At 41.3% G+C, this 16,532-nt stretch overlaps 1 protein-coding gene across 11 annotated transcripts in view; it reads right to left on the bottom strand.

Moving 5' to 3' along the window:
• NRG1 (neuregulin 1) overlaps window positions 1-16,532 on the bottom strand; it is a 526,342-nt gene that overhangs the window by 127,468 nt on the left and 382,342 nt on the right. For 7 of the 11 annotated variants that reach the window (XM_053371935.1, XM_053371939.1, XM_053371940.1 and 4 more), the window contains 2 exons: window positions 11,132-11,256; window positions 965-1,015 (listed from right to left, as the gene is read on the bottom strand). In XM_053371935.1, coding sequence (XP_053227910.1) covers window positions 965-1,015; window positions 11,132-11,256 — 176 coding nt within the window. The remainder of the gene's footprint in view (window positions 1-964; window positions 1,016-11,131; window positions 11,257-16,532) is intronic. The other 4 variants (XM_053371946.1, XM_053371945.1, XM_053371942.1 and 1 more) reach the window with 1 other exon arrangement.

The following is a 16,532-nucleotide window of genomic DNA, read 5'->3' on the forward strand; positions in this document are numbered from 1 at the left end:
AGCTGACAAATAATTAAAAAATGATTCTGAAGACTAGTTGAAATAAGGAGAACTAGGAAAGTAATCAGGATTGTTTAGGCTTCTGAAACTGTATGGAAAATGAGCATAGGACCGATTAAAAACGAGCCAAGAATAGGCTGAAGACAATTTCAAAATACACATTAATGTTGCAAAGGAATCCTTTTGCTCTAGTTCAGAAATGATCCCATTTCATTCTATAGCCAGGCTCTGTTAAACAGAGGCGTCTCAGAAAACTGGAAGTCCTCCGAAGTTGACAAATTAGCAGAACAAGCAGCTGCATGCAGTATGCACATTAAGTACTTATCAGGGAGGTGAAACTCAATCTTGAGACATCCTAAAGAAAAGTTAATAGAAAACCTGAATGTGTCCCCCATTATAAATACCCTGAGAACCATCCCAAGGAAGGCAGATCTAAAATGCTTCCACTAATATAATATTTTATAAAGCATGCATGTTCCTAGAAGGGAAGCATATGTGATATTAACTATAGAAGCAAAAGACCTATTCTGAGTTTGCTTTTTCACAACTTCCAAAAGCACTAAAATTCAGCACTGCCATGCTACAAGAAGGCACATGCAACAGCAGAAGAAATTAGATGCATCTACATACTAGGCGAAATAAGATGCCATTATTAAGGAAGAAGAAAGGATGAACACCTAGCAGGTTCCAAGTTATAAACAGTGATCTCTAGAGCCCTACTGTAAGTGACTGACTGTTGCAATGGGCAACCCAAGACCACATTGAAAGATGATGGTGGCACTAAACTTCAGCTGAGGTCTCAATACTGCATTAAACAAAGCCACAGATACAGAGCCAGGAAATCAGATTGATTTCTTTTTTCTCCCACATGCTAAAGATCCAGTAAGGTAAACTGTAAAGATGTAGAGAAAGGCTGAGCCTGCAGAATTTGCTTCAAGGAGGCAAACATTTCAACTTGACTTACGTGAGGATGTGTTTGATGCTTTTGTCAAAACTGGTATCATGTTGGTGGGTTCTGCAAAACAAAACAAAAATGAGAAGCAGTTACACATGCCAGGGCATTGCCATGTGTAAAAGGTTGTGTCCTGATGAAACTTGCAGGGAAAGCAAAGTCAACTTCTAATATAACCCAAAACGTCTAATATAAATGTTTTTTGAGAAACAGGGAAGAAATTAAGAGCTAGTTCTTCTTAGGACAATTAGTGAGGTTTGGTTTCTTACAACTCTTCATTTGACTTAAGAAAATTACATCTTATAAGTGGATGGATCAGAACAAGCATCATATCAATTAAATATCCTAATTGGCAAAACTGAAAAGGGAAGGCTGTGTAGAGTTTGGCAAGCCATGTCCTGGTGAATTAATTTTACTCAATTGCTATTTTGCCTCTGTCTGTTCCAACATGGGGAATTATATTAGAACTTGGAAAATGATAGATATGTTCTCTATCTGGAACACAGAGTTGAATCACATAAGATGAAATTCAACAGATATAGATGTGCGCAAATGTCCTGTACAAAAAAGGGAGGGGGGAGAACAAGGCACAAGTATAAGATATGGGAGACCTGGTTTCACAGAAGTGTTTATTGTGGGCATCCACTGATCTCGAGAGACAATGGAAAAGTGTACCACCCAGGGTAAAGTCAAACCATTGGAGAATTACAGCACCTGCTCTGGCTCTACAGACCAGTATGGGAAAGACATGTTTTATTGCCACCAGGGCAGATGAAGGCGTCTGGTGTCACTGGTGCAGATGCACCATGGCATTTCTTCTCTCTGTGCTCTTCCCAGTCATTTCTCCTCTGATCATGCAAAAAGCATCTAGGTATCTTAGATGATCACAAGCTGAAGTTGAGCCAGCACTGCAATATGACTACTAAAAAAACCCTAATGCACTTTTATGCTGTGTAAATAGAACTGTACAAAGTAGCAAGAGTTTCACCCTATTCTGCGTTGGTCAAGCCACATCTGGAGTACTGTGTTGAGGTTTGGGCACCAAATTTTAAAGAGGGCACTGACAAGTTGGAGCACACCCAGAGGAGGGGGACAAGGATGCCAATGACCTGAAGCCTATGAGGAGCAGTTGGAAGAGTTGGGTATGCATAGCCTGGAGAGAAAAGGCATTTGAGGGGGAAACATGGTAGCAGCTTTCAAATATCTGAAGGCCTGTCACACAGAAGATGCAACAGACTTGTTCTTTGTTGCTCCAGAGGACAAGACTAGGAGCAGGACTAGACCTTCTAGGTAGAAATTGCAGGAAAGCTGATATTTGGATAAATTTTCTAATGGTACAAGCTGTTTGACAGTGTAATCATGAAGAGAATGTAGACTCTCCTTTGCTGAAGCTATTTAAGTACATGGTGGATAGCCATCCATAAGTAGCCATCTGTTAGGGATGCTGTCATTGCATCTGCATTGAGCAAGAGGTTGGACTAGATGACCCCCCCACCCATCCAAGACCTAGAATTCTATTCATGCAGAAGTGGTACCAAAGAAAAAATGTTTTGAGTGTCTATTTTCAGAATTGATTTTTTCCCAGCTAATGTAGTATCTCAATGAGCACGCACACACAAAAATACTTCAGTTAATTCTGGACACTTAACTCTTGTTAACACATGAACCTTTTGACAAGTCAACTATATATAACTATTAGTCACCTCCCAAGATGATTGCTAGGGTTGTTCTTAGTGATACCTGAATAGACAAGTCTTTCAATTAAACTGTAAACTTTCAGCTTGTAGTATGAAAAGCCATAATGCATGTGTATCTCACCTCTCTATATGAGCTATATGGTGTCTATAGTTCAACATGAAACATGAGAAAAGACATGGGTAATCTTATTTCAAGATGCATCAGGATTTTCTGGCTTAGAATGGTAAGAGCAGGCAGAAGAAATTTCAGACATTTGAAGGAATGAATATGCCAGATGGAATATGATAGATGTAGTTATGGCAATCCAATTCTTCAGATCTGCCAGACTCTTAGAAATACTGAATGCTATGCAAAATACAAGGAAGTTCCTCTGTTAATTGTACTCATTCCCAGTCATACAAAGCCACTAGGTGTCCACACAAAATACTTTTATTACTTCTCTCCAATGTACAGTTCAAGGCTTCCAAGACTAACATACAGCCTCTCTTCCATCCTTGGGGATGCTGTAGAGGGCTCCAGATTACCTGTTTATTGAAAATTCATCCTGATTTAATTGCACAATGCTTATGCAGAGGTTAGAAGAATGTGTCCGGTCTTTATTGAACATCTGTTCTTATTTGTTCTCAGGAAAGTAATGCAACAATGAGCATTCTTCGTGATTTGCTTGTGTAGTGTCTTCAAATTAATCATTTGTTCATCCCACATTTTTCAGTGCATTTCCCCATCACTTTCCTAACAAAAAGTCCAGGGTTTTTTTTAGGAAGCAGATTTCTTACAGGAAACAAATGTATCATTCAGCCAAATAAAGGCCAAGCTTATAGAACCAACTTAAATATTAGTGAGCTAATAATATACACCAAGTATTTAATTTGATAGTCATATGAAGTCGAGTCACATAGACCCTGAGACAGTAACTACTAAACTCTATCATTACCACATTTATGTTACAGCTGGTGTAAAATCACTGTTCTAGGAAAAGCTAGTTCTTGGCTCCATTAGAAGAAAACAGGAATGGGATAAACAGAAAACAGGAAGAAGTTACTAGAAGGAGTGCAGTACTTGCTCCAGTGCTTGCCAAAGGCAGATGGCTACAAGATTTCTGGAAGAGCTACAATTGCCTTCTAAATATTTGCCAGCCTTCAAGAAATACACAGAACCATTGTCTTCCTTCAACTATGTTCACAACAGCAAAGCATTTCTTCTAAGGGAGCCAATTCATAATTCAATCTTTGATTGAAGCACCACAAAATTCCCTGGAAATGAGAAATGTTGACCCATGCGTCTTCCCCTTCTACAGGTGAGCAGAAGGAATAAGCATATATTTAGAAGAAAATGAGAAAACAGATCAAAGATGGTATCTGTAGCCTAAGAAATCCTCAGAAAAGTTCAGCCACCCTAGATACAATCAATTGTTCTAGCACATAGATTTGGCTAGCTGATGGAGAGTAGTTCCTTGCTCCCACAGGAAACTCAGCAGGCATGACTCCTGGAATCCGAACAAGTCCTCTGCTCAAGTCCTCAAATAATCTGTTTTTTGTTTTCTTTAAACCCTAATCCATAGAGGAGGATGAATGATCTTTGGTCAGCTTCCTGTTAACAGCTGGTTAAGAATTTAAACTTATTTACAAGCCACATTTCAAACTTTTCTGAGGGGCAAGGACCAGTTCATTTTATAGGCAGGCGTGGCATACTAGAACTATAAGCATTATTCTAGCTTTAAGCCCTTGAAGCTGTCAATACAGTAGGTAACCAACCCAGTAATTATCTTATTCAAGGTAAGAGATAAAGCTGTAGCTCAGTGGTAGAGCACTGTGTTTTGCATGCAAAAAGGTCCGAGGTTTAGGTAAAGGTCTAAACCACTGAGCCTCTTGGGCTTGCCGATCAGAAGGTCAGCGGTTCGAATCCCCACAACGGGGTGAGCTCCTGTTGCTCGGTCCCTGCTCCTGCCAACCTAGCAGTTCGAAAGCATGTCAAAGTGCAAGTAGATAAATAGGTACCGCTCCAGCAGGAAGGTAAATGGCATTTCCGTGCGCTGCTCTGGTTCGCCAGAAGTGGCTTAGTCATGCTGGCCACATGACCCGGAAAAACTGTCTGCGGACAAACGCCGGCTCCTTCGGCCTATAGAGCATGATGAGTGCTGCAACCCCAGAGTCGTCCACGACTGGACCTAATGGACAGGGTTACCTTTACCTTTACCTTTAAAGGGCCCTTGGATGGCTAAGTCCAGTCAAATCTGATTATGGGCTGCGGTACACCATCTCCGCATTCAGGCCAAGGGAGCCAGCGTTTTTCCGCAAACAGCTTTTCCGGGTCAAGTGGCCAAAATGACTAAACTATTTCTGGCGCATGGAACACAGTGTCCTTTACCTCCCAGGTTCAACACCACGGATGCTAAACACTACTATGTATTTTGCTGCTCAGCATGCATTTGGACACTTTTTAAGACAGGGTAAACAAACTTTGCATCATGGTCCTTAGGGCAAGGAAGCCTTTACCTACGTTAGGACACAAGTGGATGTCAATTTTAAGCAAACTGGAGGACTGAACTTTATACAACTGCACTGATTTTAACTACTCATTGATTTGTTGGCTTCTTGGAATTCTCAAGCAATGCTGGTTGTGAGGCTGCTAGCCCTTTCCATACAAGTCTAAATATAGATTCAAATTTATTACATTTGGCACACATACCTTAAAATGTTGTCCTTAATTTATAAGAGATGTTATCAGTGCCCTTCATTAGAGTTTCATAAGATACTTACAGTGTGACAAAGCCCACACAATAAAGGTGTAGCAAGACTCTTTGTAGAGAAAAAAAGTGACAAATTAGTTGGTGAAAAGCAATTATCATAAATGTACCTAAGCCTCAGTGTTTGCTATTTATATCACCCTCTTGGAGAACTTCACACATCTTTCCTGACCTCAATTACTCTCTCCTAAGGAGGGCTGCATTTTGAAACATGGCAAAATAACACTCTTTATTGTAGTTTTAAAGAACAGAGAACCTATTAGCATTAAAAAGCTAAATATGTATGTGACCTTTAGTCCCCCCCCCGATTCTATTAATTGGTTTCAAAATATTATTTATTTGAAGGTGACCTAGGTGAGCTATCCAAATACTTGCTAGTAAGGCAACCTTATCAGGAAATACCTGGCTAAGTGGAAATAATATTCCTGGGAGGACAATAAGCTGAAGGGTAGACGAGACTGCCAGCATCACAATAGCTAGCAGAAAAAAAGGAGAAATAACCTGTGATAAAAACAGAATGAACAGCAGCCTTATTAAGGAAAAAAATCTTTCAAATATAGATGGAAAAGGCAGCCTCTAGAACATTCACATGCCCCTGTCGGGAAGGAAACCCCAAACAGAGCTTGCCTTCATGTGGATTCTCAACCCTTAAAATCTAAAGAACAAGATGGTGGCGAAAGAAAAAAATGAAGAGACCATCATCATATACAACAAAAAGTGTCTTTTCCTATATTGGTCAGTACAGCCACAGCAGGAGCTGTAACTTACCAATGGTTTGACTTTACCCCCAATGGCACACCTTTCCACTGACTTTTGAGACAGATGGATGCTAACAAGGAGGCACTCACTGTGCTTCCAGTCATACTTTTCTGTAGGTGTGAGAAGGTGGCTTTTCATGCATGCAGACTCTGGGAGAGGAGACTGCAGCCACTTTGCTCCTTCCTGGCCATTTTTCTGCTGCACTGCAGTGAGGTAAGCTATAGTTTTGCATAGAGTGTCATCCAAAATTGTACTCGATGGTTTTAGCTCACCCAGCCTTAGGACAAACCTTTCTTACAGCTTGTTTGGGTAATTACAACACAAGCCTGAGATTGCTTGAGATGCTATGCCAAAGAGTGGCTTAGCTCAATGTGGCACAGCAGCAGAACTATTGGGAACAAGTTCCACAGGGCCTGCAAGACGGAGCTGTTCCACCAGGCCTTTGGTCTGGGCCCAGTCTGACCCCCTTCTTTCTATGGGACCCTGTATGTAAGTGGCCTCCTTGGCTTTTTCTACTGGCCCATATGGGACCAGCACGAGTGGCCGGGCCTGGTGAACTTTCAATTCCTTACCCCTACAGTTATGATTCATGGGTTCCCACTTAATTTTATTTTGATTTTCAATGTGATTTGAATTGTATTTTAAACTAATCGATTGGTTTTGAGTTTTTAATGTATTATATATTTGGTGTTAGCCACCCTGAGCCCGGCCAGGGCGGGTGAGCTATAAATTATTATTATTACTACTACTACTACTACTACTAATAATAATAATAATAATAATAATAATAATAATAAATGACCACAGTCCCCCCCCCAGGATCCTTCATGCAAAGCTGTGGATTGGAGCAAGTGTGCTGTGCAAACCAGATTAATGGGCAGCAACGGTGCACTCACCGAATTGTACATCACTTTCTTTGATATTAATGGAGATTAATACCACTTTCTTGAGATGAGATAGCCCCCTTCAGAAAAACAATACAAGGCATTCCCAAAGGATAACCAGGAATGTTAACTTTTGACAAGCAAAATCACAGAGCAATACAGAGCTATCTTGAAACAACTCTCGTTTCCATTCAAGAGGGAGTAGAATGTTCCACAGTTATTCAGAGATTTTTCAGAGTGAACAAGGCTGAGCAACAAGGGGTCTGCAATTGTCAAAATCAACTGACAACTACAACAGGGGTCTTTGTAGACCTCCGTTACTATTCTCCCCATGTGCACACCAACCTTCCAATTGTTGTGAACACAGTTATCGTTCTGATCTTCTACTTGCTCACCCCCTGACCAATTGTCTTGAAACAGTCCTCTCAAATTGTGTACAATTTCACCAGTTCTCCAATTAGATGTCGAGTGAAAATAATAGCATATACTGTAAAAAAGGCAAAGGTAAAGGATCCCTGGACGGTTCAGTCCAGTCAAAGGCAACTATGGGGTTGCGGCACTCATCTCGCTTTCAGGCCGAGGGAGCTGGTGTTTGTCCACAGATAGCTTTTCGGGTCATGTGGCCAGCATGATTAAACCGCTTCTGGTGCAATGGGACACCATAATGGAAACCAGAGCGCACGGAAACGCCGTTTACCTTCCCGCCACAGCTGTACCTATTTATCTACTTGCTTTCGAACTGCTAGGTTGGCAGGAGCTGGGACAGAGCAATGGGAGCTTACTCTGTCACAGGGATTCGAACCGCCGACCTTCTGATCGGCAAGCCCAAGAGGCTCAGTGGTTTAGACCACAGCGCCACCCATGTCCCTAGCATATACTGTACAGAGTCTGCAAATGTAATGTCGGATGCAGGGCAGTATGGTAAGCTTCACAATTGCAAGAGACCAGTGGGCATGTCTCTAGATAGCCTAGCCCTACCCAATGCGAGGGTTCCTTTTTAATCTACTCGTTACTATTGTCATAATATAAATCCAATCATAACCACTACAAGTAATTGTTTTGCCATCATGTTCCAGGTGTCCACTGATAAATCTGGCTCAGTTTTAATTTTATCAAATCCAAGTCTTTCTCTCATACACAAAAACAAATTTTAGCCTGTTTCCTCAAAAGAGTCTGAAATAGCAAGTGCCAAGTGTTATTGTTATTAACGTGAAAGATGGTTGCTATGGTTGTATCAGCAAGCAGTTATGGAAATTCAGAACCTTTTATTGGAAAAATATATTGTACGAAGTATTTTCTTTACACGATCAAAAACTTGTCATCTTGGTTAGTTTGCTTTCCTTAGTAATTATGCCAATTTTATTTAGCTATAGTATCTTCAAGGCCCTCACTGCTACAAAAATGCAACTGTAACAAATGATGTGTGTATTCTGCTGGAATTTTTTGATGTACATTTTAGGTTTCTGAATGAGATCCCCCACATATTCTACAATTCTTTCCCCATTTCTTTGGCTAGAACACAGTATGGGAATAACCTTATGCTCAGGCATTTGTCCATTTATCTGAGTCATTACTTCAGCCTAGCATGTCTGGCTTAGTCCTGACTCTCTGGGATATTGCTCGGAACTGGTAAATCTATTCCAAGTGTGAAACGGTGCAGATTTATGAGCAAACAACTCCTTTATGCATGGGAACTATGTAAGTTTACAAAGAAAAATAAAAATCTGCTCAACCCATCATTCCAATATTTGTACAACAGTAGTCCAGCACAATAATTAATGTAGTGAGTCTAAAGTACCATGAATATTGTTACATTATTAATTTTTAGGTATCTTTTCATGGTTCATCTGGATTACATGTATACAGATCAACACTTTAACAGCTTGCATTAATGGTCTGCATGGAATCTACCTTATTAATATTTGAGAAATGAAAGCAACAGTGAGCAAGTTGAACAAGAACTCCAGGAGAAACTCCTCAATACCTTCATCCTTGAAAATATTGTAATTTGAACAGGAAAGAAATGAGGAATCAATTAATATGCTACCACACTGATGCCCAAGCCACCCGCATACTGGATTGCCTAGCAGCTTTGGCAATACTCAATAATATAGACAAGGTAATGACACCAGGCTTCGTTCTTCCTTATGGTAATGTATGAATTGGTTTAAAGATTTGAAGGAGGTTGGGGAAGGGTTGCTGCTAATAATCAAAATGTGTATACAGGTAGATCACATCTTATGCCAGTTTCACTTATGCCATTTGCAACTTTCTGCGGATCGCCAAAAATTGATTAAATTAAAAAGGGGGTGGGGGGCAGAAAACTCACCTGGAAAGGCCACCTGATATCTCACAAGACCTTCCCAGAGCCCAGTAAGCAATGATGTTACAAAAGCTACCTGCTTTGCATGGAAGGGAGTAAAGTCTGGTCAGTGCTGGGTTCAAACAGGTTGGGATGGTAGCACAGGGCTCTTCCCTAGGTCAGTCTGGCTTTTTTCTGCTTATACATGCAATGGCCAGCAACATAATCCTGCATAATATGTAATCTACCTGCAAATGGTCCAGTATTTCAGTGATGGGAGAACAATGTATTTGGTGGCGTAAGCAAATTCTGGGAAAGGTAATACAGTGGTATCTTGGTTCTCGAACGAAATCCCTTCCGGAAGCCTGTTCGGCTTCCGAAACGTTCAAAAACCAAGGCGCGGTTTCCCATTGGTTGCAAGAGCTTCTTGCACTCAGCAGAAGCCGCGTCACACATTCGGGTCCCAAAAAGCGTTTGAAAACGGAAGCATTTACTTCTGTGTTTTTGGCGTTCGAGAACCTAAACGTACGGCAACAGAGGTGTTCGGGAACCGAGGTCCCACTATAGTAATGAAATAAAAATATTAAAATTTCAGATGTTTAGTCCAGAGCTTTAGTTTATGCAAATTACAGAACACATTAGCACCACTTGCTATTAAATTTCAGCTACTTCAATGGACCTGCGACCATAACTGTAAGCTTTGTATCAAGCATGAACTCATAAGCTATACACTAAAAAAGCATGTAGAATTACAGTAATGACCAAAGAGTCTAGTATGCGGCTTTCCCTTCTAAACTACATTTTTAAAAGGAGCATTTCAAAAGAGTTAAATTCTTTCAGGTTTTACGAAGCTTAATGAGCCCAAAGTTCCATTGTGTTCTGGTGTGTTTAAATACAGACATATTGCTGCTGTCAGTATGTCAGAGTTAGTCCACTTAAAGAAACAATATGGCAACTTGTGTATATATGCCAAGAGGCTCATAACCAGAAGTACTGGTATAAAGATTATGCATATTGATGGAGTAAACAGAACCTTTAGTATCTGCTGAGATAAGTAAAGCAGAACAAAGGTTTAAACATACATGTTTCTTAGTTCAGAAAGACCTATTTTTGGCTTATTTTCTGCTCTTCACAATCACAAATCTAAATTACATTCCTCAAGAAAAGGTAATGCATTTAACAATTCCCTTTATCCCTCATATAACATGTATTGCAAAAATTCACCTAATGAGGACAGTAACTGACCAAGCACCCACATGCTTAGAGATAAATTTGTCAATTTTGTTACCTGCCCAGAAACCAGAGCGACACCGAGAAAAGGGGGTAGGCATTTTAGCAGGTAGGTTGAAGACAAGTACAGCATGAGAAGATGGCCTAGATTCTAAATGCCAACCCTGACAGACTGATTCCACACTTAAGAAACATGCACACACTTATCTGCAGAATATAACAGATATGGTGAAATACCCAGTGTATTTTTCATGAGTGCTAATTACATATTTAAGTTAGGTTTTCAGCGTTCCAAGTTGCTTCAAGTTATTAATAAAGAAACTAATGCAGACAGTACTCGGTTACATTACTCATATTTTGAATAATAACATACCATTTGGAATTTATTTGTACCTATATTAGGTGCTTTTTACTACCTACATTCAGCAAACAAGTATTTTTCATTCCAGCATTTTTTTGTCTCAGTTAGGATTCTCCCATGTGATCTTCCCCCCATGTTTTTCAAGGAAGCCTACTTCTGAAAGCACTTCCAGATAAAATAAAAAGCACTGGTGTCTTACCATTGGTGTCTGTAATTGTTACCCGAGCTCTCGTGCTGTCATTCCCAAGCCTGTTGCTTGCTTTGCATGTATATTCTCCAGCATCAGCCAGTGAAGCCCTAGAAATGCGAAGTTCTGAGAATGTCCTAAGGGAAAACAGGAACAATCAGGGTTACACCATGTTATGGCTATTGGGTGGTTGCTTGAGAGCGATCAGGCAAGATGCCTCACTGGTCTTTTCAAAAGCTTTATTATTGGTGCTAAAACCTTTACAATGCAGAACGCCTCTATTCCACGTCTTGCTCACTCACTAGCAGAATCCGAGAATGGGCGGTCCTTAAACTTTCCCCAGCAGAGTAGTTTCTTGACCCCCAGCCGATGCCTCCTCTCTCTGCACTAAAGCCTACTGCACAAGGAAGGCTTGGGTAAAGGGGGACCTCCCTCCTCCCCGCTTTGCTCAGGCAAGGTGTCCTGGCACCGCCTTGCATCCTCCGAGCCCTGCATCTCCTCCCCACTAGAGGCCTGGCTTCCTTCCTCCGCTGAGGAAGTGCTGCTTCCCACGATTTTCGGAGGCTCTCTGTAATCCATCTGCCTTTCCCCCTCTCACCTCTGAGCCGATGGCAGTTCCCTGACACACCACTTATACATTACAACAGCCTCCTCCAACCTACAGATGTTTTGGATGACAAGTCAAACTGTGCCTGACCATTGGCCATGGTGCCTAGGTCTGATGGGAATTGTAGTCTAAAACATCTGGAGGGCACTAGGCTGTGGAAGGCTACACTATAACACAAGCAGTTTCTTCGCATGGTTATTTAATTTCCTTTTTAAAAAAAATTATAATTTTTATTAACAGGCCAATCAAATCACATTATTTCCAAATCACATTAGTTCCAAATTATACAGCCAGATTTTTAAATTTTGTTGGGGGTGCCCATACTCCAAGCTCCGAACGGGGGTCCAAACATCACTTATATTGCTGCTTTAATTAGACAGTTCTATCCAGTTCTGTCCAGATAGTCTCTTTATTACTTTCTTCATCTTCTTGTTGTTATCGTATATTCCTTTCTTTGCGATCTCTGATAATCTTCACAAGCGGGTTGGAAACAAACATCCTCTGTGTGTGTTTTACACTCTCCAAAAATCATATCACATAGGGACAGACAAGAGAAAAGCAGGTATTTTACCCATCTAATCAAAATCAAGCATTTTAGGAAGGTTAGCACATTTTAACTCTCTCACTGAAATAAATGGGACTGCTGGAGAGTTTTACATCATTAGTTTCAGGCTTTCAGTTTTGTAAACTTTTAAAAAAATGAGATCTGAATCTTAGGATTGTCTTCTGCACTGGACAGCATGGTTACCCACCATGATTTTTACATCTTCATGAAACTATTCCTCAAAATTATTCAATGCTTCACTTCCAGCTTCTCCTAGTGACCTATTAAGACCTCCAAATCCATACTGGAAACCACTTAACAGCTGTTGTTATGTTGTTCAGATAATTTGGGTAGAATGCTTGATAAACGTACAAAAACAGCAGTGACAGTCAGTGCCATCTAATATATCCTATTTTGATGCAGCAAGGGAAACACTTGCTTACAATATCCCCCAAACCCACCACCACCTGACCTCTCTCCTCTCATTTTCTTTGCAAGCTTCCCATCTAAAAGACTTACACTGACTTTTTTTTTAAGACAAACCTCTATGAAGTGTTCTAATTGGAGTAAGAACTCAGAAAGCCACCCCAAGAGTTTAGCCATTACAGATATTGCAAGTGAAAAATAATCCACAGGTACATATTCTTACATTTGGCACAGGAATCTATCAACAAAAGCTTTAAAGGAAATACGTCCTTGAAAAAGCAACTCCAGCTGATTGGCAAGTATGCATTGCACCAAGAACCAGGCATATGCCTGGGCTGCTTGCCTAATGGCTTGCCAACTTTAAAGATGTTTGCAGTCAGTAAACCATCAAGAAAGCACCCCAGCCTTCAAGGAATGGCCAACCTGCTATTGCGCATAGGTCTGTCAAGTGAATAGTGACAAGCTGTAGCCTAGTGAGGCCTTGTTTTCCCCAAACCCCAGCTATGTCACTTTGGTTGAAAACACCTCCTCAAACATTAACAGTACAATCCTATGCATGTCCACTCAGACACGTAGTTAAATGAAGCTTACAGGTGAGTGTGCATAACAGGATCTCAGCCTTAGATGTACAGTGGTCATCAGGTTAAGAACTTAATTCGTTCCGGAGGTCCGTTCTTAACCTGAAACTGTTCTTAACCTGAGGCACCACTTTAGCTAATGGGGCCTCCCGTTGCCACCGCGCAATTTCTGTTCTCATCCTGAAGCAAAGTTCTTAACCTGAGGTACTGATTCTGGGTTAGCGGAGTCTGTAACCTGAAGCGTCTGTAAGCCAAGGTACCACTGTATCTATTCACTGCAGAGCAGGCATGTTCAAAGAAGAAAAGGCAGCTAAAAGATTGTATATGTGAGTAGCCACAGTCACTTTCCCATCACCTTTGAACTCTGGGGGCCTGTCAACTGGAATAGGTGTCTCTGAGGAAGAATTAAAAGGAAACTACTCTGATTGTGCAACGTGTTGGAGCACTCACGTGCCATCCGTCCTCAGTGGTTTCATTTTTAATTTTCACCAGCCAGGTGAAGCAGTACTAACAAGTAAAGGCTTCTGGGAATTCCGCTCGCAAATGGGGGCAGGGGAAGAAATCACAGCTTTTGGCTTATTATCGCTTTTGAAAAGATAACACATATTTGTACTAAATGTTCAGTACAATTATTTTACACGTCATCCCCTGCTGCTTTCCAAGTAACAGTGTGCCATTTGTTTTGCATTTTAAGGGTTCAACAAACCAATAGCCTTTGGCGGGGATATATTTTGCTCTTCCTTAAAAAAAAAATGAAAACAAATGGTCACTTCAATGCTGCAAGAAAATTCAAAAAGAGATGCTAAAAATTAAATCCATGAAGGGCAACACCACTACTAACATGCCACAAAACCATCTACTGGTCTCATTTGCAAAAAATAATAATTAATAACTAAATTCCAGATACGTCATATTATCTGAACTGGGCCCATGATATATGGATTTTTGTTAGAATTTTGAAATACAGAAAACGAGAAAACAAATGACCACAGGGACAGCTCCTTGTTTTCATGGTGGCCATGACATCCCAAAACAGCCCTCCTAAGGTGATCTCAAGATGCATGTTGTAATCCCCTAGAATCGAAGTCTGGGTTCCCGCCCCATCCTCTTCCCAGAACCATGTCACCCTTGCCAGCTCAGAGAGGGAGAATGTTGGCGACTTGTGGTGGGTGGCACAACCAAACTCTCTCTTTCTCTGGCTCAATACGAGGGACAACTTGTTGTACCTGACTCCTAAGGAGACTAGTTCACTAGTGAGAGATTGCATCCCTATGAACAATGGCAATGCCCTTCCTGGCCCTCCCATCTACATTGGTAGTGCATGAAGTATCCTGGAGGAGGCACAGTTGAGAAAGTACAGGTGTGATGTCTCCTCCGCCAGCCTTCCCTGCATAGGCGTTGGGCAAAGCTCTTAAAAATATTTTTGCCACGATCAATCAGACTCAGTTTGTGGTTGCAGACTCTTACCAAACCATTTGTCACTACCTTTGACACAATGACAGATGAGGACAACAGAGCATTTATCTGGTTTTAATTGTAAGAAGCAAAAAATGTTTTGTGTACCACAAAAAAAGGTTAAGTGCTTTCTTTGATTCTGGCTGCTGTGTGGGATGCAGTACTGCAGCCATGACAATAAGCACGGTAAGCTTTCCATATGTTAGTTCTTCGAAATGAAGCTACGAAAGCTCTGTTCTTTCTCACTCTAGCAAATGACATATGCCAAGATCAGCAGCATGGAGGACATATGTGCCTTGATACTTGATCCAATAGCATTTGAACAGGAAGAACTCACTAAAAACACCAATGTTTCATGAATCTGGGAATCCAATGACATGAAACTAAAGTACTGTAGATTCCGGCATATAAGACGACTTTTTAACCCCGGAAAATCCTCTAAAAAGTTGGGGGTCGTCTTATACGCCAGGTATGGGTTTGCTGGGCAGCGGCAGTGGGCGGTGGGCTCTGCGCCGGGAGGAAGCTGCCCAGCGAAGCTGCCCAGCGATGCTAAGCCGGTTTCGCTGGGTGGCTTCCTCCTGGAGTGGAGCCCGCCACCCACTTCTGCTGCCCAGCGAAGCTGCCGTGTATAAGACTGGGCGTATAAGTCGACCCCCCAAATTGGCAGCTGCCCAATCGCCTAATATGCCGGAATCTACGGTATAAGCCATCTCCTTCCCTTCCTCTGTACATGCTGACATTGGGCCACTGTTCAGGTGAGGCATATGACAGGATTTAAGTTATAAAATGTAACTGCTGCAAAGGAAGAACCAAGGCATATTACTACCTCTGGGGAAGACTATGCAAAGCAAGGCTCAGCCAACTACTGTACTAATATTTCTGTCTCGCAAACCATAGCGTGGTGGTTAGAGAGCTGAACTAGAAACTGGGAGAATAGGGTTTGAATCTGTACTTGGCTATGGAGCTCACTGGTTGACCTTGGGCCAGTCACTGCCTCTCAGCATAACTTGTGGTGATTAAGTGAAGTGGGGGGGGGGAGAGACCATGTACACCACCCTGAGCTCCTTGGAGAAAAGGGTGGGATATAAATTCAATGAAAATAAAGCACTGTAGGAATTAATGTGCACCTTTACTCAAATAAGGGAGGCAGACCTCAGACTTGCCTGCACAAAAAAATAAAATTTTCTTTGTGAAATGCTTATTTTTCAAGTAGTTTGCACTAACATTTTAGCTTCATGGTCACTCTGTGAGGTAGGTGAGGCAACCAACTATTTATGAGATTTATTGAGGTTTCATAGCTAAACGGGGTTTTTTAAATGCCCAAATTGGATAATGTCATTGTGGTATGATAGTAGCTTTGGATATGGACATCACCATTATTAATGATTAAAAACTGATCCAGCCACATTAATAAAAACTGGAGCTAACACCCATGGACCTATGCATGAGATTGATCACATATTCACAGACTCTGCTAATAGTGTCTAGGCCAGCCTTTGCCAACTGGTGTTCCCCAGCTCAGCAAATGGAGGGCATCTGGGTTAGCTAATGTTGGTCTAGGTCCATGAGCGTCCAAGAGAGGATGGGAATGTTTTCCTTTCAATACACAACACAACACAACAACACAACACAACACAACACCTAGAAAGAAAATAATGAAAAGCCTCAACACCTTCCCCAAAGAGTTATTATGTTTTGTGTGTCCAAAGCACTGTGGATGCAAATCTTCCTAACTGGGTTTAAAACAGTTTGGTTCTTCCAACAGATGCTAATATGGATAATAACGATAAAGCAATGTATGTG

The sequence above is a fragment of the Podarcis raffonei genome, chromosome 17 (assembly GCF_027172205.1).
Source record: "Podarcis raffonei isolate rPodRaf1 chromosome 17, rPodRaf1.pri, whole genome shotgun sequence".
NCBI classification, from domain to species: domain Eukaryota; kingdom Metazoa; phylum Chordata; class Lepidosauria; order Squamata; family Lacertidae; genus Podarcis; species Podarcis raffonei.